We start from the raw sequence: 23,920 nt of genomic DNA on the forward strand, positions 1-23,920 counted from the left end.
AATATTTCTAATGATTTATGTATAATGCGCTAATCCCCCCCCCCCCCCCCCCCCCCTCTTTGTACAGATAAACAATTCAGAGTTTGTGGGTTCACAATTCCTTCAAAGGTCACTCAAAATATCATCAATGTTAGAATGATAAACATATACTTCGTATCATTTACCCATAAAAACTTAGTGGAGCCTCAACCACAAAACATGATACTGCTCCAATCTTGACTCACTGCTCAACATTTTTTCATCCTCCAACAGTACTAATGTACTATTACATTCTTAGCTTAGTGTTCAACATTTTTCAACCTCACATTTTGTGCAAAAATCCCTGTTCATTTTGTCCCATTTACTACAAAACTGAGAATGTTTTAAAATGAAGAATGAAAAAAGAGCAGTAAACTAAAATGAGCATTTTTCTAAAAATCAATTATTAAAACAGTTGCAGAATAGGTGATGAGTTTCAGCGTTTTCAATCAAGTACCTTAACAGGAAGCAACATCTCATAATAATTAGTCAATTAATTTATTATGTGGCATTTGAAAATCATGTGGCAGTTCTTTCAAAAACAGAGATGGAAAGGAAAACATCAAAAGTTAGAATTGCAGCAATCCATAAACCATTTTGGCACTTTGGTAGCTGAAGAATCGAGTTTTATAGCGCAATGAGAAGGCTTCTGCTAATATGTACATCAATATCAATACCAACTAGAAGATTAGGTTTCTTCGAACTTTCTAAGCCCTCCAAAATATAAAGAAGTTGGCATATTATGCATATATATTTGTTATCTCTTCAATAATCAATATGCTATGCTGGATCTCAGTGCATAATGGCTTCATAAGCAATAATTTCAGCCTTTCACTTTGCACCAAATATGCAACATAGCCAAAAACATGTACTTGTAGTAAACAGTCCAAATTTGCCTAACAGACTAAATTAGAGGTTAAGCTCACAAGAATATACAGTTAATCACACAATTCTGCAAAATCAATACACAGCAAGAATAAGATAGGCAGAATAACTAACGTAAAAGACCAGGTTCATACCTCACAAAGCCATTGTTGTCCATATCAGCAGCAAGAAACTGTGAGACGGTCATATCCTGACCAAGCACCCGCTTTGCCAACAGCCTATTACGCTTGTCAATCCTAGCCTCGGCCAAGTAAAGAAAGGCCCGAGCAACAGCGAGTGTAGATACTAGCAACCAAATTGATGCAAAGCAACGACCAGACAACGACGAAAATGCCCTATCACCATAACCCACTGTGGTAACTGACATGACAGAAAGATAAAGTGAATCCACCCATCCAAGCTTCTCAACAAAATGCATAACACCCACCCCAACTCCAATACACATAACCACCACACCTAATGCCAATGCCACCTTCATTCTTATCCTCATCCTCCCTTTCTTGACATCAATAAGCACCGATTTCGCCTGATCCTCTCGTTTCCCTGCCTTAACCGTCCTAAGAAGATAATTCTCTTGCAAGTCTAACACATAAGTAACCATCCCACTAAGCAAAATATCAATAAATCCAAACCCAACCAATACAAACAAAACTGAGAACAACTTTGTTGTAGTAGAATTAGGGGTTATATCCCCATAACCAATAGTACACATAGTCACAATGCAAAAATACAATGCATCAATTACTGGGTGAGTCTCCCTACCTTTAAAATGTGTTCTATTCAACCAATATATCAAAACCCCAAATGACAAATAAATCAATAACAGCACAAATGCTTGTATAACAACAGACTGAGAGCTAGGTCTGGGTATACCATCTTCCTTCCTTTGATCATTACTATTTAAAACCGCCATAGCCGGGGCAGTCTTAGACCTGTGAAGATTAGTTTTCTTGCCGCGATAATTAGGATCAACCAACCACTGCTGTTGCTGTTGTTGTTGCTGCCACTGCTGCTGCTGCTGTTGCCACTGCAGCGGCGGCACCTGCAGAGGCTGCTGCTGCTGTTGTTCTTGACATTGTTGTGCTAATTGTGGGTCAAAAAGAAATGAAAGATGATGATAATCCGAAGACGGAGACGGCAAAGGCGAAGAAGGCAGAGAAAGGGCATCAAAGAGAGTGGATGAAGAAGGGGATTGAATTGAAATTGAAGGGTCTCTAGGAGAGGAAGGAAAGGAACCAAAGATAAGACGATCTTTGAATTCAGAAGGGGTTAAAGAGAGTGAAACTTCATGATTTTCAGGAAGAGAGGATAGAGTTAAAGGTTGTGGTGGAGTTACTTGTGACCTTAACAATGGCAGAATATGTTCATGCTCTTCTCCCTCCATTTGGGTACTCTCTAGATAGAATTTCGCGCCATTAAAATGGTTTTTACCTTTCGATCACAATCACAACAAAAATAAAATTGAAAAAAATGGGTTTCACCTTTCAATCACAATCCCATAAAAGATGATGATGATGATTCACCTGGAGCAATCAAGTGATAACAAACAGGCAAAATTGGAAACAGTCAGTGTAATAAGGTAACAACAATTATTAAAAGAAACGTATTGAGTTTTAAACCCGAAAGAAACGTTTCGCCAAAGAACCCCAGAACCTGAAGAAATCAAAATTTCGAAGAACACCCATTAAAATTGTGAGGATGAAGAAGGAGAAAGCGGTGGAATTTGTTAGAGATGAGACTGAAAAACGAGATGGGTATTGATAAATTATATATTTCAGGGATACTATATTATAGTATGATTATGAAGAATATAATAAGTAATGCAATAAATGAAATAATGAATGGTATAAAGATGAAGATGAAGGTGAATTAATGGCGAAGAAAGAAGAAGAAGAGAGAAAAGAGGGAGGTGGTGTAAAATAGGAGAGGGTTGGTTATAGTGTAAAGTATTTGGTTTGATTGAGGCAGTTGTACAGTTACACGTTAAGCGTCAGGGAAGGGGGTCTTCTACACGAGTCATGTGAATTTCAGGCAGTATTTTTTTGTTTTGTGGTTCGTATTTCATTGATTCACATGCCAATCAATTTCCAACATTCTACTTCTGCGCATCGGTTAGGCTAATACCCATAAATTTACTCTTTTTTTTAACAAACTAGTAAAGGGTACGGAGTATTTGGGTCCAAGACTCCGAGCAATGCCCGCATCATGGTATCGAATTGATTATTAATATATGTTGTAATTTATGAATCAATAATTTTAGTGCTTATTCTGATTTATTGAAGTGAGATGAACTGAATTGAAATTCATGAGAGAGGGAAATTAAGAATTTAACTCAACTGAAATAATTAGAGCTGAACTCAAGTGAAATTAAGCTAAAGAGAACGGACCCTAATTAAATTTGTTATATATTTTATCATTTGCTAAATATTAATATTTTATATTGAAAAGATAACCTAAAATATCACATATCTAAGATTCTAAGTGGCAAGATATTAGTTATGGTGGTTTCAAAAAAAAAAAAAAAGATACTCCCTCCGTCCCTAAATTACATTCCTCTTTCTAGCATTTATTCCTCACATAATAGAGAGAAAGAGGAATGTAATTTAGGGACGGAGGGAGTAATTAGTTATGGAGAACTTTTTTATTAGTGTAAGGTTAGGGTCTATTCTTCATGCCTTATTTTCCTTCATTTAAACCTCAATACCGGGATTGAATATGGGTTAGATTAAAGTTGATAAATAATATTACCTCCGTTACATATTAGTTGCAACTTGAGTTATTATTTGTAAAACATAAAATATTTTAAAGTTGTAACTGATATGTAACAGAGGTAGTAGTACATATAAGATAAAAATAAAGACCACCAAACAATATCATTACCATACAAAAAACTAATTGTGCCTTACATGGCATAATTGATTTTTCATTCTTAATTTGTTAATTTGTACTAGTACGAATGAGAAAATTAGTTTTTTTCTTACCACCAATCAACTTCGCAAATTTGCCAAGTCTATGCAAATAAGAATTTTTTTTTTTTTTTTTTTTGGGTGCTAATAAGAAATGTGATAATTGGTTGAGAAATGTGAAAATCACAAGGGAAACTGAATTTGTTACACCAAAAAGTGATTTAGGCACATTCATTGTGAGAGCAAGGTTTTCTATGCTCCTCTCACATAGAGGTGTGCCCATATCAACAAATAGATGTGCCAAAATCAATTTCTTGTGGCAAAATTATTTTATTTTTTTTTTTTTTTTTTTGAAAAAATTGTGACAAGATACACTTTTTGTATGATAAAAGTTGCTTATATTGTCCAATAACGTCTTACAAGATCCAAAAAGTTAAGGGTTGATAAAATCAATAAAAAAAAATAGCTTTAGGGCCAATAACACAAGATAACAAGTGAAATTCGAGTAAAGTAAACAGTGCCTTACCTTGCTAAACTTCAAAGTATTAAATATTGCGGAAGCGGTTTAATTGGCAACTCCATATGTTTGAGGTTAAGGTCATGTTTGATAATTAGTGGGTAATATTACTGCTATTATATTAATTGTATTGACAGGTTTGATAAGCGAGATGCATTAGATTTTATTTTTGACTAGATAACTAGCTATATTAGTTGTTTGTACAAAGTGTAATTGATAACTTGTTATTTGTTATTATTTACTCATAACATAACAAAATGTATCTAATCCGATCTAAATAATCAAAACCAAAATAAATGATTACTCATTCTTATCACTCAAATAGACCTGAAACTAAAATACAATTGTATACTTGATTGTTATCCTAAACATGATTTAATAATTCATATATAGATGACTTCACAACATTGCTTCAATTCTAAAAGTAACTTCACTAAGGTTTTGACTTGACAACATTGCTTCAATTCTTAAAGGATAAAGTTACTATAGCATGATTGCGATTCCATTACATGTTAAGGTTGTATTTAATGCTTCTATAACTATTTTAAAATTTGCTTCAATTATTGAGTTAGATGCTGAGGTACTAAGTTGAGTTAGATTTGTATGTCATGGGGACACAAACAGACAGTTGTATTTAGATTTTTTGTTAACAAGTTGAGCATCTTATTATTGCTCTTGTCTTGTAGTACTACCATACTGTAGTTTATACACATTGCCGTCAATAAAGAATCGAAATTGTGATCTATGTAAAAAGTATTGTTAATCAAATATAAACATATTTTGTAGTTGCTTTCAATTTTATTTTTTCCCCTCGTTAGTGTGAGAAACCACTTTTTTAACAGCGTATTTTGTGTGCGACTGTCCACACCATGTAACCGCTTATAAAATGCTAAAGTAACATGTATAACACTAACCAAGTAACTCATGAAATTTTGATCGAACAACCTCTATAAAACTGATATTAACCCTATAATACTGACCGGCTAACCCCTATAACATTAACGAACTATGATGACTAGACCTGGTTATAGGGTGGGTTGGGTTAGGGTCGTAGCGAGTCGGGTCAAAGAGGGTCACATTTTATAAGGTCAATAACGGGTCAGGTCAATGCGGGTCGCGAGTCAATAATGGACGGGCTTACAAAATATCAATTAATATAAATATTGGACAAAGCCATTATTAACTATATATGAATACAAATTTATCTATGTAATTATTTTCACACCATTTATTTTCTTTATCAGTTAAATTGGAAAAACATTTTTAGCCGTATATTGACCCTACCCAATAAGGCCCTATCCATTAAAAGCCCTTTAAATTTGACGCTGATCTTATTATCATTGGGCTACCATACCCAATAATCAACTCCACTTACAAACATAAAAATTTGTGTAAATTTCAAGCTTCAATGAGACCATATGAAAATTTAAAAAATATAAATAAAAAAAAGTTGCGTTGAATAGGGCGATAGTGACAAGTGATAAGAGATTAAAGAAAAGGTATACAAAGCAACATTTTTATAAAAATAACCGAATGAACAATAAATCCAAAGACGTAGTACAAGTGATAGAGTATAAAACATATTCCTGGGCCTCAACCATCAATTTAAGCTTTTGGTTGAGTTGAGTATTGTTTTTTATGTCTTCTCTACATTTCCTTAATTTTAACATACAAGAAATCGTCACCGGCAGCGGCAAGCTTACTGAATCTGTACTGATAATGATAACAATAAAGTAAGTGATTATGCCTGATAATTGAAAGAATATACTTTCTCCATTTTCAATTGATTTTGAAGAGAATTAAGAGAACTAATAATTCACCCAAACAATGTGTTTGGATAAAGAAAGGGGAAGGAAAAGAAAGGGATGGAGGAGAAGAGGAGGGCAGGGAAAGGGAGGGGAGGGAAGAATGGTAAGTTTTCCTTTCAAATCTCTCTATTGTGGGAGGGATCAATTTCCTACACTTAAATCCCTCTGTTTCTCTCCCTTTCAATTTCCTTCTTTCCTCATTTGTTATCCAAATAAAAGATACTTTAGAGCAAGTTTAGCCTAAGAGTTGGGGTGACATCATCATTTTGAGTCTTAAGACTTATGCTTAAGACTTTTTCCATTTTTCTTCAAAAATCTCAAGCAAATCTCAAGTTGAGTCTTGAAATTCCAAGACTCAACTTAAGACTTGAGATTGGGACCCACTTCACCCACCTCACTTTTATTTTATTTTTTTTGTGAAAACCTCACTTTTATTTTTATTATCCCTTTTTTTTTATAAAAAAAAAAAAAAAAAAAAAAAAAAAAAAAAAAAAAAAACACTTTTCTACATATAATATGTCAAATATTTAACTCTTAGGGCTAAAGTGATAAATTTGTGTAAGTCTTAACAAGAATTTGATGACATCATTTTCAATGGGGACCACAAAAAATATGTCACATTCAAGTCTTAAGAATTAGGGCTAAATTTGCTCTTATCTCACCATTTCCCTTCTCTTCCTTTCCCTCCATTTCCTTAAATCAGTCTCTTACCAAACATTTAAAAAAAAAAAAAAAAAAAATTGCAATTAATCGAAATCAGATGTAAAAGACATCTACAATAACGAATAATGTGAGAAATGATAATTGACCCTTGCCAAATGGTAAATGCAAAATGACAAACAATTGCAATTAATCAAAATTTAACTCAAACGGTCGCAATTTTTCGAAAACAAGAATGTTAATTTGTACATATCTACTGTCAACGGTTAGATTGGAATTGAGTATATGACAATTTGAGTATGCCGGACTCAGTTGAATTGGATTTTATATTATTTTCAAGTTAAACGTCTGTTTTCTTTTCTTTTTTTTTTTTTTTCTAATAACTTCACTCCATTGGAATTCGTATGTAATATTATGAATTTGTAGTCACTGTAGCAATTTCTTAGTTTTGTTAATTGTGCATATAGCAGATTTGTTGAGTAATTGACCTAATTGCCGATAATATGCATTTGCATTTGTGGATTGGTTTCGTATGCGTAAAATACAGTAAGTTTTTTATTTTTTTCCCAAAATTTAAAAGGGATACTTGGTCATGTATGATGTATCCAAAAATCTGAAAATAAATAAATAAAAGGAACCAGAAACCCGGTTTTGGAACTTTTACCCAGACCCCCCCCCCCCCGGTTCTAGGGTCTAATTCCCGAAAATCACGGACCCAGCTTGATCAGTTCTGGGACTGGTTCTAAAATGTTGGACCCTACTGACCGGTTCTAGAACCAGGTCCTTGGTTTAGACCAGATACCAAGTCCACACTTCCACACAAGATATACATGCAAATGTTAAAAAGTGTGCTGGTAAGATTGAATCTACAGCACCTTTCTATGTCAAAAATGGTCATAGATCATAAACAAGGATTCTATTTTAGCAATCATAAACAACGATTCTATTTTAGCAAAATACAAAATGCTGGCAAGATAAAATCACAAGGTAGAACAAATCTGGCATCTAATGTCCTTAATTGAAGCTCACTTTTTATAAGTTTAAAAAACATTAGAACGAAAATTTCATGGAATGTAGACACCCCCCTTAGAGAATAGATACCTAGCCTACACCTTGATGGCATACTTCCTCATGGGATAGTACCTCTCCCTCTTCTTCTCCCTTTCGGTCTTCAAAGATGCCTGGAAAAAGAAAGAAAATAATACGAAGTAATAGTTAGAGACCTCACAACAGTCGCAAGTCATAACCTCCAAAACTTGTGCAAAATAACCAGGGAAAAAATTTTCTATCGTACAATCCCCCAACCACATAAGGGAAGAAACATATTATGAATATCACTCCTCTAAACCCTAAACTGTTTGATGTGGCACATGCAAACGGGCAACAATGTCGCAACAGCTAATCAAGTTGAGCAAGGGAAACATTCACTCGGATTTTGGTTGATGGAAAAATACAAACTTTCTCTCACAAGAGGTCAACAGCAAAGCACAAGCATCAGAACTATCATGCCAACAAACTTTGACACGACTATTTTGTCATAACAAAAAAAAAATACTTTGTAGAAATTATCATAACTGCCAAACTCCCTCCATTATAAGATACTCCGTATCCATCATTGCAATTTAGAATGATTACAACCGCCCTAAATGTCTAATACTCATATTACATGACCATCTATAAGCTCCTCCAGCAGGTCAATTCAAATATTTATGACAAGTTGTTGATAAGTGATATACTGTAGGCAATGTACCATTGCACTTAGCTCAAATCAGCTTACACCTCTAAACTTAACAAACTCCGCAACCCTTCTTTGTAAAATTTTCCCTTCTTAATTAAGGTTCAAAATCTAGAGCTCTCATAGGCTCAAATAAACAGGAACAAGTCAAAAGACGGGTAAAAAAAACTGCTAATAAGAGAGGCATTTGGAGTACCGCATATGATCTAGCTTAAAAGCTAATTTAATGACTAGATTAATAAAATCCATCTCCAAAACAACACATTGATTTCAATAATCTACGCAGAAATCAAAATTAATCCAACTTCTTATTCACTGTGTATAGATATAAATGAAAATCAATCAAACAATGCCATTTCAGAACACACTCTGTGCTTCTCTCAAAACCAACATAAAAATTGTTATTTAAAAATGCCTCCTTATAATTACTGAACGTCCGAACCTAATATATTAGCGTGCAATGCCGTATCACTCGTACTAAACCATTACCATCACTCTTAATATTAATGTATACAGAATTAATCAAATGACATAGCACTTCAACATTCAATCCTCACAAAAACAAAAATGTCAATATAAACCTCAAAAATCAAATTCCCTTCAATACAATCTATAAAACATAGAAATAAATCCATTTCACTCAACATTTTACGACATACAAATACAATCGAACCCAAAAACAACTTGCATTATAATCTAAAACAACCTAATAAACATATTTATTTAAAAATGAACAAATCAAATCGGCAAACCAGTGTAACAAGAGATAGAAAATAATACCTGATGCTTAGTGAGGCGACGACGAATGGCACGGGTCTTCTTGGGACGAAGATCAAGTGGCAAGAACTTCTTCTTCTTGTATGCTTCCCTCAATGCCGACTTCTGCTTCTGCGACATCACTGTCAATACTTGCGCAATACCTAATCTCACCACCTTACTGCAAAATCCCCAAAACAAAACCCAATTAATTCAATCAAATTCATCCAATAAACCCTAAAAATCAAAACCATAAAAAATTGAAATCAAAACATACATCTTGGAGAGCTTGTTAGGAGCACCGCCGGTAACCTTAGCAACACGAAGAAGAGCGAGCTCAGCCTTGAGATCCTTAAGCTGATTCAGCAAATCAGCCTTAGGCTTTTGCCTCAACTCATGCGGTTTAATCCTTGCTGCAAAAATTCACACACAAAAAAGAAAATTGAATCAATAAAATCAGTTTGAAGACATTGAAAAGCTTGAATTAATCGAAAATGGAGGAGAGAGAAAGAGAAAGCGTCGGAATTTACCCATTTCTGTGCTCCGGTGTTTGCTGCAACGACGGCGTGTGTGGAAAAAGGAATGGCTGACCTAGGGTTTATGGTGATTTGATGAATATATATGTGGAGTGAAGTTAGAAGTTGGGGCTTATTTTATAAAGTTAATGGGCCTAATATTGCAACAGGTTTATTGGATTTTGGGGTGTAATATGAGTGCATTGTAGTTCGGTTGGTAGCCCATATAGAGTTTAGGTTGATCCATGATGGGTTGGGATGTTTGGGACGGGTTAGGCAGGTAATTTTATCCTAAATCAAGTAGGGGTGTCCATTATTCGGATAAAAACCGAAATTCAATCCAATCCAAACCGAATTATCAATTTGGATCGGATCCAAACTTTAAATCGGATCGGATCGGATTGAATTTTTTTGAAAATTCGGATTTTCGGATCGGATCGGATTGACTTTGTTCGGATCCAAAAAACCGAAATAACCGAATTATGAAAGTGCTATTTTACAAAAAATATTGATAACATTAATCATGTTAAACTATGTTCATGATTATAATAATATTAATAATGTAAACTTATGTTTTCAATACTTGTATAAATCATGTACTACTATACTTTTAAAAATTGAATTTTATTATTGCAATTTTATTTTTGTAATCGCATTAGACCCAAAAAATTTAGCAATGTATTTTAATTCGGAATTTCGGATTGGATCCAAATAACTGAATTATAATTCGGATTGGATCGGATCGGATTTGGTAAGTAATTCGGATCGGATTGGATTTGAAAACTAAAAACCGAAATTTATTTCGGATCGGATTGGATTTGGGCTAAATCCAAACCGAAAACCGAATGGACACCCCTAAAATCAAGTAAGTAAAACTTAATTAGATTCCGGACAAAGTTGGGTATGAGTAAGTAGAGCTGTCAATTCGGGTATTCAAGTCGGGTTTAAGTCAGGTCAAATTAGCTCTCTGGTTAAATCAGGATCATGTTATGTCGGGTCAATCTAGCTTCAGATCAGGTTCAAGTTCAGGTCGGGTCAATTTCAGTTCAAGTTACAACGATTCATTCACCTTTTCGGATATAGGTCTGGTTCAATTCGAATTAAAATCAGATCGGGTTCAATTTTAAGTTCGGGTTGTGTTGAGTCGGGTTGGATGGGTTAACAAGATTGTACATTCGGGTTCGGGTTCGTGTTGAGTCGAGTCCTAGTTCAAGTTCAATTCTAATAAATATCGATGTGGCCAAGTTGAACTATATAATTACGCATTCTATAATTTGATCAAACATCATCAAGATTTTATTAAACCTATATACGAGTAATAGAGAACAAAAGTTATATAAGCTGAACAAAAGATTTTATTAAATCGGATTAAAGGTTTACAAAATTATACCAGTATATAAGCTGAATAAAAGGTATATAAAATTTTATTAAACCTTCCATGACTCAGGTTCATGTTTTAATTGAGTCGGGTACTAGTTCAGGTTCGTTCGGATTGTTTTCGGGTCGGATTAAATCGATTGACGGTTACTATCAGGTCGGGATAGGTTCGAGTTCAAGTCATAAAGTATTGGACCAAATGGGCTTTCGCTTAAGTTCAAGTCAGGTTCAAGTCAGGTTACAAGTCAATAGTTTCACCCCATTGTTCGAGTATAGGCTGGGTTTAGATCTTTGTCCTAAAAGGTCGGGTTCTCGGGTTAGGTCAGTTTTTAACAGCTCTATGAGTAAGATCGAGTGCAAGTCAAATTCGGGTCGAGTCATATCGAGTTCAGGTCAGCTCGAATTCGGATCTGACCCAGTTTACTTGGGTCAAAACGGATTTAATAGATTTTTGAATCAATCGTTTCATATTAGGTTAGATCTCAGTTAAAATCAATTCACTTTTGCTTAAAATTTGAGTCGGATTATTTTAATTTTTTGACTCAATTTTATTTCGAATCATTTTAGTTCAAATCATTTTGTTTAAATATTAAGAATGTCGGTAAAGTTATACCTCCTCTATTTTATAATAATCGTTACATTTTTCCTTTATGTTCGCCTAAAATAATTTGCAAATATTCTTGTATTATTAATTCTCTCTCCCAGTTACCACACAAACTAATCAACACAAGTATTTTGCTATTGTTTAGTTCCTACCACAAATGCACGGAAATGTTAACATTCACTAACGTATCATTTTCGAAACGTAGAAACGCGTTTCGAAACGCCTGTGAGAGTTTCCTTCCTTCACGATACGTCTCATACAATTTGGAACTATGGATACCTTTGGAAAACTTAATTTAAGGAATGGATAAGCGTTTCCCCTTGCTTTGCCGCTGTAGCCGCCTCGCCGAAACAATGTCAACGCAAGTATCATCGACCAATTTCTTTGATTTGAGGTTAATTTTGGTTTTAATTTGAAGAAATAAAAGAATTCCTCGATCTTATCGTCATTGGCCTCTGCTTGACTGCATAGTAGAAGATTAATTTTGGTTTATGTTTGCAGTTGAAGTGTCTGCATAAATTATTGCTTGAGAGGAAGATGAAGATATTGAAGGTGGGGAAGTGCAGAATTAAGGAAATTTTGGAAGCATTTTTGTTAAATTTCGAAACAATATGAAATGGGCTTGGGCAACCCAAATAAGGAGGAGGAGAATTTGGTCCACAAACAAGGCTTTGGAGCTTCCATACTAAAACCAATTGGCAATAGTAGGAGTTACTCCTCTACCTTATAAAGTGGAACCACTTCTCCTCTTTCTCCAACGTGGGACACTCACAAGTGATACACATTGGGTTCCAACAATTTTTGTTTTTTATTTTTCTTTTTTTATTTCTGACAATTTGGTATTTTTTTCTAATTAAAATGTATTTTATTTATTTATTTTTCCGTATCCCAGTTTCTCAATATGTTAAAATATCCGTTTCCCCGATTCCCCGTTTTTCTGTTTCCATTTCCCGTTTCCGTGCAACCTAGTTTCCTACCAACCCCACTTGCACTTGTTTATAATTTCTCTTTTACTAGCAATTAAATAATATAACCCCCATTAACTATATTTTTATAATTTTCCTTTGGACTCCATATATTCAATAAGTCAATAACTAATTAATAAACTAGTTATTAGCCCGGGCGATGCCCCGGATCACTAAAAATTTGAAAGTTTGACAGTAAATAAAATTTAAAAGGTTAATGTTCAACAAAATTTATAAGTGAATAAAATTATATTAATAACTTTTTGTCAAAATTAAAATAAAATAATAACTTATGTAAATATTACGGAGTACTTCATATAATTGCTTTACTGATATTGAATTCTAAAAATTAGCATCCAAGGAATCAACAACAATTAGTGTGTGATTAATGTCTTAATGTGCAATTATTTAGGAGTTACATTATATAGGAAAATTAAGTACAAAGTTTACACATAAGGATCTTAAGGTGATGAATGATGACACATAAGATAGACACCTAATGCTCATGTATGTGGTGCCAAGTCATATGGAAGGAACGGTGACACATGGCGGTAGCATGTAGTCCCTTTGAGTTTTTATAATATCAACAATTTAATACGTAAACAGACACGAGGAGTGCACGTATCACATCTTAGTTTTGTTTTTTACCCTCCAAATCCCTCCTTCCCTTTTTAACCCCTTTTTTTTTGTGAATATATATATTTGATACAATTATAATAATATCATTTCAAATCTTTTATTTATCTTTATAATAAAAAATATTACTTTTTATTGAGTGTTCATAATTCTTCCATACAGGTTTACCTAAAATATTGTTCCAACTCTTTTTAATAATCTGATAAACGGAGTAATTTTGTTAAAAAAAAAGTAATACTCCGTAATAAAACTAATTCATATTATTGATATTAAAAGAAATTACTTTAAAGTATTTGTTAAATATTATATTATTTTTTACAAAAAAAAATTACACTTATCGTGCATGGCACGGGGCCGGGCCTAAGCTAGTTATAGATAAGTTTTAAGTCGAGTTTAATTGGGCCATGGGTAGTTTCAGGTTGGGTAAATAAAGGTCTAGGTCTAATAAGGTATTTTTGGGTATATTTCTTTAGGGTTAGATCGAATTTCAAATCTTGAATTATTGGGTTTAATTGGTTTCATAAACAATGAGTCGATACCAAGTTAGGCTTTATTCGTAAGTTATCGGATTTATGGTGATTGGGTTTTGTATGTGTTGGGGTTGTTTAACATCTATTGATGGGCCTAGAATTGTATAAGGTCTATTTTGTACTTAGTGCTAAATGCTAATGACATGTTGTATACTATACACATTTGAATAATCCTTAATTATTAAGACTCGTATCAATCAATAATTTAATACTAAAACAGACTCTAGGAGTGACATGTGAGATGACAAACTCTAAAGTTAAAATGTACTTTGCACATTAGAATGGGGCCTTTCAAAGGGAGGAAAGTTATGTACCTATTGGTACATAACATGGGCATAATGGTAACTTAGGCCCTGTTCTCTTCACCTTACTTTTGCTGAACTGAAATTATTTTTACTGAAACAAAATTACACTTGCTGAATTTAAATTATTTTTACTGAACTTAAATTAATTTTACTGAACTTAAATTATTTTTGCTGAACTGAAATTATTTTTACTGATTTTTTTTTAATTATAATTCTTCTTTAAAAAAACTGAATTTTACTGAACTGAACTTATTTTTACTGAACTAAAATTATTTTTACTAAACTGAACTTAAGTTTACTGAACTGAACTTATTTTTACTGAACTGAAATTATTTTTACTTAATATTATTTTTTTTTTTAAGGTGAAGAGAACAGGGTTTTAGTACAACCATAACTCAATAAGGTGATGGGACCATATATTATCACTTTAATTTTCAGGTTTTAATTGTACCACTATAGTCATTTTAATACCATTACAACAAAACTACTATTATACCATTATACTTCAGTGGCATAATTTCATGACCTTTTTTTTCATTGCATAATTTCATGACCTAATGGTACATATATTAGCTTTAAAAGTACGATCTTGCTAACGAGCGCCCCGGGGCGTTAGATAAGGATAAATTATATTGGTTGAAATGGTATTAAGTTAGAAATTCATGACAAAATCACGCGTTATTCGGTGTAATTAATGTTAATTTTATTCTAATATTTGCACTTTAATTCTCTTATCTAACGCCCCGGGGGCGCTTATTAGTTTTTGCCTTAAAAGTATACTACTGTAACAATCTTTAGTGTAATTTTAACTATTTACAGTACTATTGTAATAATAATGATACATTTCACATCTTAGTGGTACTAATAATGTTTATTTTAAAAATATTTACGAACTGTCATATTATGTACCAAATACATAGCATTCCTCCATTTCTACTTTCTCCATTAGAATGCGTAAATCATGCAATAGAATGGAGTACGAGTAGAATTTTCATCAACGTTGGACTTTGGTGATTTTCCTTTGATTGACAAGTCAGCATACAAAATTCCAAATACATGTAGTCCACTCTTATAAGGATGGCAAGAAGTACACGTGTCATATACCTACTTGATAATCACCCGAAGTTGATAACACAAATCCCAATTGACAACCCTTCACCACCAAATAATTGGCCCGCCAAACTTTAACCCCTAAAATGAAAGTTCATAAAATGGCTTAAGTAACAACCATAATAATGTTGGCTACTATACCAAGTGAAGATCATGTTGGCGGGCAGCAGCCAGAGACAAGCGCAGCCGAGGCAACAACGCCAAGGGTGTTGCTCATCTTAGCCGCGATTTTGGAACGTCTAGTGACTAGGAATGATCCACTTATAGAGCATAATGGTCGTAACAACTTGATTCATTATGTTAGTCCTAGGCCATTGGCGGCGGGTGAGCTAGGAATGAGCTTGAAGGTGTTCAATGGGGTCCGAGCGCCAAACATAAGTATAGCCAAGTACTTGGAGAGGCTATTCAAGTACACAAATTGTAGTCCATCTTGTTTTGTGGTTGGATATGTGTACATAGATAGATTGGTGCATAAACATCCCGAGTTGCTCGTTATTTCACTTAACGTGCATAGGTTGCTCCTCACAAGTGTTATGATCGCCTCTAAGATGCTTGACGATGTGTACGCTCTCTATCTTAATCCCTCTTCCTCCTCTATAGAGTTGTGTTACAATTTTCATAGTATTAGTTTTAGAGTTGAGTTGATATTATCATATGTCATGTGTTTTAGTTTTAATTAGATTTGTCACATGCATCTTCTAAATTATAATACAGCTTCATTAAATAGAGCTTCAATAGCATAAATTTGGGAATTGACTAATTTAAATAGACCCAAGTTTAGGTAAGATATATAATACAACTTCATTAAACAGAGCATCAATAGCATAATTTTGGGAATTGACTAGTTTAAATAGACCCAAGTGTAGGTAATTAATAAGATAAAGAACCATATTTATCAATTTTATGTATTCCCTTCGTTTTTAGTAATGCAAAAATATTCTGGGTTTTGTTAGAAATTTAAAAAGTACCAAAAAAAAAAAAATTTAGAGAGTAAAAGTTAATTTAAAAACAAGGATGTGAGAAAGTGGTACAACTAGGTGAAAATATCATAAGAGGAGAAAAATACAGTGAAATATTATATGTGACATATATAATATATTTTCAAATATTATAAGTGACATATTATAACAAATATCTATTTAAGAGTGTTCTTTCAAGAAAAAAATTGTTGCATTTAACAAAAAAAAAAAAAAAAAAGTAATTAACACTTTAAGTGACTCTGATCGATAAATTTTATAAATGGCAGGCAATACAACAACGCCTTCTATGCAAAAGTTGGAGGAGTAAGCAACTCAGAATTAAACAGATTGGAGCTGGAATTACTTTTCTTATTGAATTTTGAAGTCATGGTTAGTTCACCCATATTTCAGAGCTATTGTTGGTACCTTGAGAAGGAAGATTTGAGAATTGGTTCTACACTTAAAAGAGTTCAGCAACCACTAGCTTTTGATATCAAAGATGATGTGAATGGTATTTGATTGCAATGAAAAACACAAAGTGCTTCAATTTTAGGTAGAAAAGTATACAAGACAATTGTATCTTTTTTTTTTTTTTCTTCTAACTTTTACTATGTAACATATATTTTTATATTTTATTTATCATTAATTAATTTATAAGGTGAGGAGAAATATTCTACCTAGACCTTAACTTCTACGGTTATTTTGATCAAAACACTGTGGAGTACATACTTGGGAGTGAGAGGGGAAGGCAGATAAGGGATCCTCTTCTAACACTTGCATATGAGAAATTTCGGCCTTGCTATATCTAGGTTACAAGATGAATAATCTTAACCAATTAGGCAATTATAATCTTGTTTAGTACGAGTAGCTAACTTGACATCTTATTCAAAAAAAAAAAAAAAACTTTTTATATGAAATTTTTTTGGTGTTTAGTGAGTCACAAGGGCAAGTGATGAGAATCGATCCCAACATCTCTTGATGAAATCGGGACATTAGGTTAAAATGCACTTTGTTATAATATATGTTGCATCATAACGAACATTAAGAGATGCATGATACAAAATTTATACTTCTTCCATTCTTTAATTGAATACATACAGATGAATCAAATAATATATTCTTTTTTCACAGCTATAATTGATCGATTGACCCCATTGCCGAACGATTTGCAACAACGATCGTATCTTTGTTGATATTTTTATTTGATTCATTCGTCATGTATTTGTTAGATTTAAATCTCTTTGTACATGTCATACAACCTTTTTTATTTAATGAATCAATCTTTCTTTAAAATAAATTTACAATAAAAATTTGAGACTAGTCAGACTACCAATAATTTAGGTTGCATGGGTACATGTACAAAATACATAGAAGAAAACGTCAATCCTAAAACTTGGTCTAGTGGTAAGGATAAGACCTTTCAACCTTGAGGTTGGGGGTTCAATCCTCACTAGTGACACTTTAAGGGTGGGGTAGTATAAGGAGAAAATACAAGTTGATTTTCTTGATGAAAAACAATTGTGTTATCTAATGGCAATATTGTAGATTAGTTTTTTTTTTTTTTTTTTTTTTTTTTTTTTTTTTTTTTTGTTGTTGTTGTTGTTTATGAGTAAAACAACTACTTGAATAGCAGTTCACACAAAACCGTTACTTAGATAAACATAAATCATTTATCAAAAAGATCCTTGGGGCTCCCTTCTATCAAAAATATCAAATCCGACTACTGGAAGAAGTTTCTATGTATCCTAGCTAGGGGTGCTAATTGAGCAGAGCAACTTACGAGCAATTTAAACTTGACTCGGTCAATGTTCGATCTAAACTCGACTCGAGTTTGCTCGTGCTCAAAACTCGATAAGCGTACAAGAAATTCAATATTTTTCTATTCCTTAATCTTTAAAAGCAAAAATTTACCTTGACTCTTAATAATACTACTCACTATGTCCCACTTTACGTGCAACATTTTGATTGGTCACGCTTGCCGATGCACATGTTTGACCGTTGATATATTATATTACAAATTTATATAAGTTATTAAAAGTTTACATTAAGAAAGTATATATTAAAATAGACCCAACAACATCTTACATAACATTGACTTTTATATAATAGTTAAAAGAGATGGTCAAAAGAAAATGTGTGAATAGTGCAAAATGTCAAACCATTGCGAGTAATTTGGGATGGAGACGGAGTAATAAACTTAAGTAGGAAAAATTTACTACTCCCTACGTCCCAAAACTTTGACCCTTTTGGGTTGATTTTGCGGTTATTAAGAAACTTAAATAAAAAGAAATAAAAACATATCAGAAAAATAAATTTACACGGGGTTTGTAAAAAAGTAGAGAGACATAGTATTAAAAATACACGAAATAACAAAAATTGATATGAAGAAGCTAATTTTGCACAAATATTGTTGTAAATTGGTGGGTATTTTAATGCAAATAGATCGATTATTTTGAGACTAAAATTAGGCCAAAAGGGTTGAAGGGAGCAGTATATAAAGATAATAAAATATAATCAACAAATATTTGAAATTCAAATGGCATAAACCTTTGAATGGGCAACTCGTTATCAACTCGTCTCGAATCGAAAATCAGCGAACACGAGTCGAGCAACCCTTTGCTCGTAATTGACTGATTGACTCGCTGGATTAGCACCCTAATAAGAGCCAATATCGAATAGAATCTGCAATAGCATATTGGGGTTCTTTATAACCTTCCTGCTGTCCTGCATCGCACTAGACGAGGCTCCTAAAACTTGCGTTTTACTAACGCTTTTTTTTAAATTCCAACATCGCCTGAATCTCGGTTAGCTGCTAGCTACAAACCTTACCTCCATTAACAATGGTATGTCCAAATTCTCTCTCCTCTTCCTCTTTCTTCTCCATATTTAGGGTTTTACTCTGCAATTCTTAGTCAAAACATGTTAGATTACTTCTTGTTTTTGTTTATTTTGATTTTAATTTTAATTTTAATTTTAATTTTAACTCACTGTTGTTGTAAATAAATGTGTATGTTTGGTAATTTTGCTGGAATCTGGTTCAATTTAAGTGTTTCCTGTTAATTTATGATAAAGGTTTTGAATTTAAGGGTGTGTTTTTAATTTGAAATAATGGGATTAAGAGTGTAAATTGGGAATTTTTCATGAAATTCTAGGGTTATAATGACAGAGTATACATGTTTGTGGTATTTGTTTGGATGCTGAGGGTTTTGTATATGTAGGCGGATCCTGAACTGGAAGCTATCAGACAAAGAAGAATGCAGGAGCTGATGGCACAACGTGGCGGAGGTGGTTCGGTATTAACTCGATCAATCGTGTTGATTTGTTCTCTAGATTTTTCAAGCTTTTGTGTGATTTATTTGTTACTGCACTGTGTATAGTATTTTACTGACAGTATCCCTCATTCAATTAGGGAAGTCAGCAGAACCCTGAACAACAGAAGGCTCAAGAAGAGGCAAAATTGTATGATTATTTGTTACTGGGTGATTTGGTGGTATGAGTTTATGTTTGTTTGATGTGTTGTTTCTAATTTGTGCTAAACGTTTTTTGGTTTGTTTGGCATATGATATGAAGGGAAGCTGAAGAACGAAGGCAGATGATGCTTGCTCAGATTCTTTCCAGCGAAGCACGTGAAAGACGTAAGCTCAGATAACAAATTAATATGATGTTATTTTATTTTTTATTTACTACTAGTATATTGAGTATTTGCTTATGAGTTTAATTGAATAAATAATTTGCTACTCTTTTATTTTGTCGTCATCATCAATCATCATCATCAAACATTAAGATTTTTTTTTTTTTTTTTTTTTTAATCCTTGTTAAGAGTTTGATTACTTGTAAATTTGAACAGTTTTTGTTGAATACCTAAGTTATTGACTAAAATTAGAGTCTATAAATAATACCAATTAGCGAGCATCACTTTTTTTTAATGTACTTGTCCACTAGTTTAGATCTAAATTTGGATTAAAAAAAGAATAAAAAAAAAAATAAAGTAAGAAGATATTGAAAAATTGGGAAAGTGTTTGAGCTACAAACATTTGAGCTATCAAACATTTTGAGTTTTCAATATAACTTTTATGTAAATTGGGAATGGTGAGTTTGTTTTAGGATATGGGGTGTCGGAAGGATATCATCCAAATAATTCCCTATCTAATCCCTATCTAAAATGTTGGTAATAATATTCACGTAGAGTAGGCACTGCAACGAGAAAAGCCAAAGATAGCACCAAACTCCTCCGGCAAAAGACAGATTTCATCATAATCGAACTTGAAACAATGGGTTTCCGGACTCCAATAATCTAAGGCTGCTCTCAAAAAGTCATGTTCAATTGCTACATTCCTTAATGTTAATAAACCTCTTGCATGAAACAATTCTAGCTCTCTCTTGTCTGCATTGGTCAAAGAATATGACCGGTCACGCAATGTATTATAAAATTCTGAGACATTATTATTGAAATATGAAATTCTAGCTATTTTATGTTTCGGAATTATGCATATCACAAATTAATTGGTCGTAATTTACGGCCAAAAGAGTCCAGAAACGCAAAAAATCTATCCTTTTGCACGCGCAAAAGCACCATTGCACTTTTTCTGCGCCGTGACACGGTTAGGAATATACATTTTACAATGTGCATTTACATGTTTATCCTTATTGATATGTAAAATTTTTATTTTTCCTTTTAATTGTTTTTTATTCATATATTGATTGCCTTTTTTAAAAAAAATTAGAATAGTATGCGGACATTTATCTCTCCAAAATATTTGTTTACATAATTTCCTTAACTAATGTGACCAAAAAGGGTAACAACTGAAAAAGCTCTCCAGCATGGCACGAAAAAGTATCTTCTCCTCCATTTTTTCAATGTGAAACATATGCCATGTCTGTATATAACTTTTCATATCTTATTGTCACGTTTTGATTAAGCCCCTTTAGTCCCTATGCATGTTGTCCACTACTGTCAAGACTTCTCTTGATTCTGCCAAGCTAAGTGAGCTACGATTTATGGCTAACGTATTGCTCACAAGTGTTTTTAAAGTATGCTTTGATTACTTGAAAGGAGAATACAATTTGATGGTGTTGGCTAATATGTACAAGTGGGTGGGATGGCCTATTTATACGCATCCATCTTTCATATCTCTAACTCTCTAGAAAATCCCTAATCTCCTCAAATGGAGGGTTTTAGACTACCTTCTAGAGTGTTCCCACCTCCAAAGGAACTACATACAACACTACATACATCCATGCTTAGAATGCACTAGACACTACATGTTTACATACATCCATGCCTAGAATGCACAAGACTGGTAGAACATTGCACCTCATATGTACATACATAGAAGAACCTAGAAACATTCTGCTATAAACAAGATGTTTCTTGAATATTTTAGAGTTATCCCCTCTTGAATACTCCACAACAGATGTCCAAAACCTTCTAGAACTCTCTCCCATTTTTCGGACTCCTTGCTGTCCAAACTCAAATTTCTAGACCTCATCTTGGAAATCCGACACCATTGTGGTCTTACTTGACCTAAAATATGGTGGTCCCCCAAATTTGAGCCCATTTGGAGCCCATTTTCCCCTCCAAATGACCTATAATTGTGTTATTGTCAAATGTGTGTTTACTAGAATTACAAGGCCATGACAAAATTAAGCTCTATAGGAGGAAGTGTGCCCCCGGCACCATGGGCAAGCCCCCTAGCTACAATTATGCCTTGTTGCCTAGTGACCCATCCAATGCTCTTATTTGGTGTGGGAGATGACTCGTGACAATATCAGTGACCTTCCTTGGAAAGTCCTCAAACCACACCCTTTCACCCTTGTCTGGCAGCTACTACTTAGATGTTGTATTAGCCACACATTTTCACTCCCTTTCAAGAAAAGAATAGGCATGAGCTAAACAATCTTGAGCATACCCAGAATGGTGTAAAGCATAGAATTTAATGATAATATCTTTTGTTGAGCATGCCCATAATGGTGTAAAGCATAGAATTTGATGATAATATCTTTTGGTGTAAATAGTTCTTTTATTTTTAAATTTTTTTTGGGGGGTTAAGTCATTCGTTTTAAGCTGTGTATCACTGTATCCTGTGCTTGTATTTGTGTGACAAGTTGGATAACTCCCTTGGTAAACTATATTATGAAGTATCTTTCACTACTACATCTTTATAATGCATTGAGAAATAAACAAGTCCCCTCCACCCCGGTGGTCAATCACTGCAACATCTTTACAATGCATTGAGAAATAAACAATTCCGGCTGTGGCCAAATGAACTTTTGTTTTATTTGTGGTGCATCAGTATTTTTTCCAAGGCTAGAAGCCTAGAATGCCTATTTGTTGAAGAAAGTTTGGATCTAATGGTTCCTATTTTTAATCTTGCCAAGATGCTATCTACACTTGTTGAAGTAAATTGTGATTTTCCTTCGTACATTTACGACTTGGTAAACTATATGATGAAGTATCTTTCTCTAATGATATTGCTGCCAGGAAAGTCATATGAGTTTGGTGGCATGATGAAATGTGCTATTGTAGATTACCTAATTTGATTTGAACTATAAAGTTCACTGATTATATTGAGGCCAGGGTAAAACATTACTATTACAGAGTAGCTATTTTCAATAAGTATATGCTTCGTCCTAGCTTTGATTAGATGTTAGGCACAATTCAAATTTTAATTTATGCTCTTTCTAATCGCTAGAAGCCTAAATTAGTCCATAAAACACCCAGAAATGCGGGGATAGTGAATTTTGCACTATAGCGTGATTTGTGGGCTATCAACAGATGCCACTTTCATTTACATAACTAGATTGGCTCTCTAGATCAACGCCATTATTTAATGCTAAATGCATTTTTTTTCTTTTCTGATCAACAGTTTCTCGGATTGCTCTGGTTAAGCCTGAAAAGGCTAGAGGAGTTGAGGATGTTATATTAAGAGCTGCTCAGATGGGTCAAATTGTTGAAAAGGTCAGACAAAAACCCTTTTATATGGGAACAACCAAGTGTTTGGTAGTTTATTGAAAGAAATCTAATAGAGGTAATATGATGTTTGATACTACAGGTTTCAGAGGAAAAACTTATATCACTGTTGGAGCAAATTAATACTCAGACAGCTAAGCAAACCAAAGTGACTGTAAGTTGTCCTGACCCCATAAGCAAGCAATTCTCTATTTGAGCTTCCGTTCTCTTATTGTGCTTTGTACTCTAATTTTTCAGATCCAGAGGCGCCGAAGTGTTCTCGACGATGATGATTAGATTCATTGCTGCTAAAGAACTGCTAGTTCTAAAGACCTACTTAGTGCTTGCAAGATTTCTTTGATTTTGAGTCGTGTAACTATGCTGAGTAGAAAAAACCTGGCTTGTTTATGTATTTGATTGCTATGATAGCAGTTGGTTATTGCTGTTTAACATAAATTTAAGACATTACCCGCTTTTCTTGAAGTGGGATGTACATTTGGAGAAGAGGCCATTGTTTTTGTCATGTGTATACTGTCATGAAACGATGATCCGTTTATTCTATATGAGATTGAGACCACCTCTAATTAATATGGGTCAAAGTTTCCTATTTTCTTGTTCATGTTTGTCTACTGCTCTCTTTTCCTTGTTTGAATCCTTCCTGTCGTGTGCTGATACCTTGGCAGTT

General features: G+C 33.5%; 4 protein-coding genes across 4 annotated transcripts in view; 2 read left to right on the forward strand and 2 right to left on the reverse strand.

Annotated features, from left to right (window-relative positions):
* LOC145634961 (two-pore potassium channel 3-like) overlaps window positions 1-2,878 on the reverse strand; it is a 5,839-nt gene extending 2,961 nt beyond the window's left edge. The window contains exon 1 of the mRNA XM_081686277.1: window positions 1,038-2,878. Within this exon, the coding sequence (XP_081542403.1) occupies window positions 1,038-2,287 (1,250 nt within the window). The 5' untranslated portion in view covers window positions 2,288-2,878. The remainder of the gene's footprint in view (window positions 1-1,037) is intronic.
* A 4,815-nt stretch (window positions 2,879-7,693) lies between these two features.
* Window positions 7,694-9,931, reverse strand: LOC145636146 (large ribosomal subunit protein uL29). Its single transcript, XM_081687610.1, has 4 exons — window positions 9,816-9,931; window positions 9,563-9,698; window positions 9,310-9,466; window positions 7,694-7,975 (listed from the first exon to the last, which is right to left on the reverse strand). The coding sequence occupies exons 1-4, from the start codon at window positions 9,817-9,819 to the stop codon at window positions 7,901-7,903; spliced, it is 372 nt and encodes a 123-aa protein (XP_081543736.1). The 5' UTR covers window positions 9,820-9,931; the 3' UTR covers window positions 7,694-7,900.
* A 5,437-nt stretch (window positions 9,932-15,368) lies between these two features.
* Window positions 15,369-16,998, forward strand: LOC145636147 (cyclin-U1-1-like). The gene is made up of 2 exons (XM_081687611.1): window positions 15,369-15,889; window positions 16,574-16,998. Exons 1-2 carry the CDS (start codon window positions 15,453-15,455, stop codon window positions 16,803-16,805), a joined length of 669 nt encoding a protein of 222 aa, XP_081543737.1. The 5' UTR covers window positions 15,369-15,452; the 3' UTR covers window positions 16,806-16,998.
* Window positions 16,999-18,968: 1,970 nt separating this feature from the next.
* Window positions 18,969-23,842, forward strand: LOC145636148 (uncharacterized). Its single transcript, XM_081687612.1, has 7 exons — window positions 18,969-19,129; window positions 19,505-19,579; window positions 19,696-19,745; window positions 19,857-19,921; window positions 23,153-23,244; window positions 23,339-23,410; window positions 23,494-23,842. The coding sequence occupies exons 1-7, from the start codon at window positions 19,127-19,129 to the stop codon at window positions 23,530-23,532; spliced, it is 396 nt and encodes a 131-aa protein (XP_081543738.1). The 5' UTR covers window positions 18,969-19,126; the 3' UTR covers window positions 23,533-23,842.
* Window positions 23,843-23,920: the final 78 nt, after the last annotated feature.

The sequence above is a fragment of the Chenopodium album genome, chromosome 6, assembly GCF_948465745.1.
Source record: "Chenopodium album chromosome 6, dcCheAlbu1.1, whole genome shotgun sequence".
NCBI lineage: Eukaryota > Viridiplantae > Streptophyta > Magnoliopsida > Caryophyllales > Amaranthaceae > Chenopodium > Chenopodium album.

What these genes read in the sequence shown, in the direction of transcription:
- LOC145636148 (XM_081687612.1), top strand. An exon ending in AACGTGGCGGAGGTGGTTCG is followed by an intron (nt 19,580 to 19,695) that starts GTATTAACTCGA and finishes TCATTCAATTAG; the next exon opens with GGAAGTCAGCAGAACCCTGA. An exon ending in CTAAGCAAACCAAAGTGACT is followed by an intron (nt 23,411 to 23,493) that starts GTAAGTTGTCCT and finishes CTAATTTTTCAG; the next exon opens with ATCCAGAGGCGCCGAAGTGT.
- LOC145636147 (XM_081687611.1), top strand. Translation starts at nt 15,453, where the DNA reads ATGTTGGCTACTATACCAAGTGAAGATCATGTTGGCGGGCAGCAGCCA. An exon ending in TCTAAGATGCTTGACGATGT is followed by an intron (nt 15,890 to 16,573) that starts GTACGCTCTCTA and finishes TATAAATGGCAG; the next exon opens with GCAATACAACAACGCCTTCT.
- LOC145636146 (XM_081687610.1), bottom strand. An exon ending in CCTAACAAGCTCTCCAAGAT is followed by an intron (nt 9,467 to 9,562) that starts GTATGTTTTGAT and finishes GGGATTTTGCAG; the next exon opens with TAAGGTGGTGAGATTAGGTA. An exon ending in GTCGCCTCACTAAGCATCAG is followed by an intron (nt 7,976 to 9,309) that starts GTATTATTTTCT and finishes TTCTTTTTCCAG; the next exon opens with GCATCTTTGAAGACCGAAAG.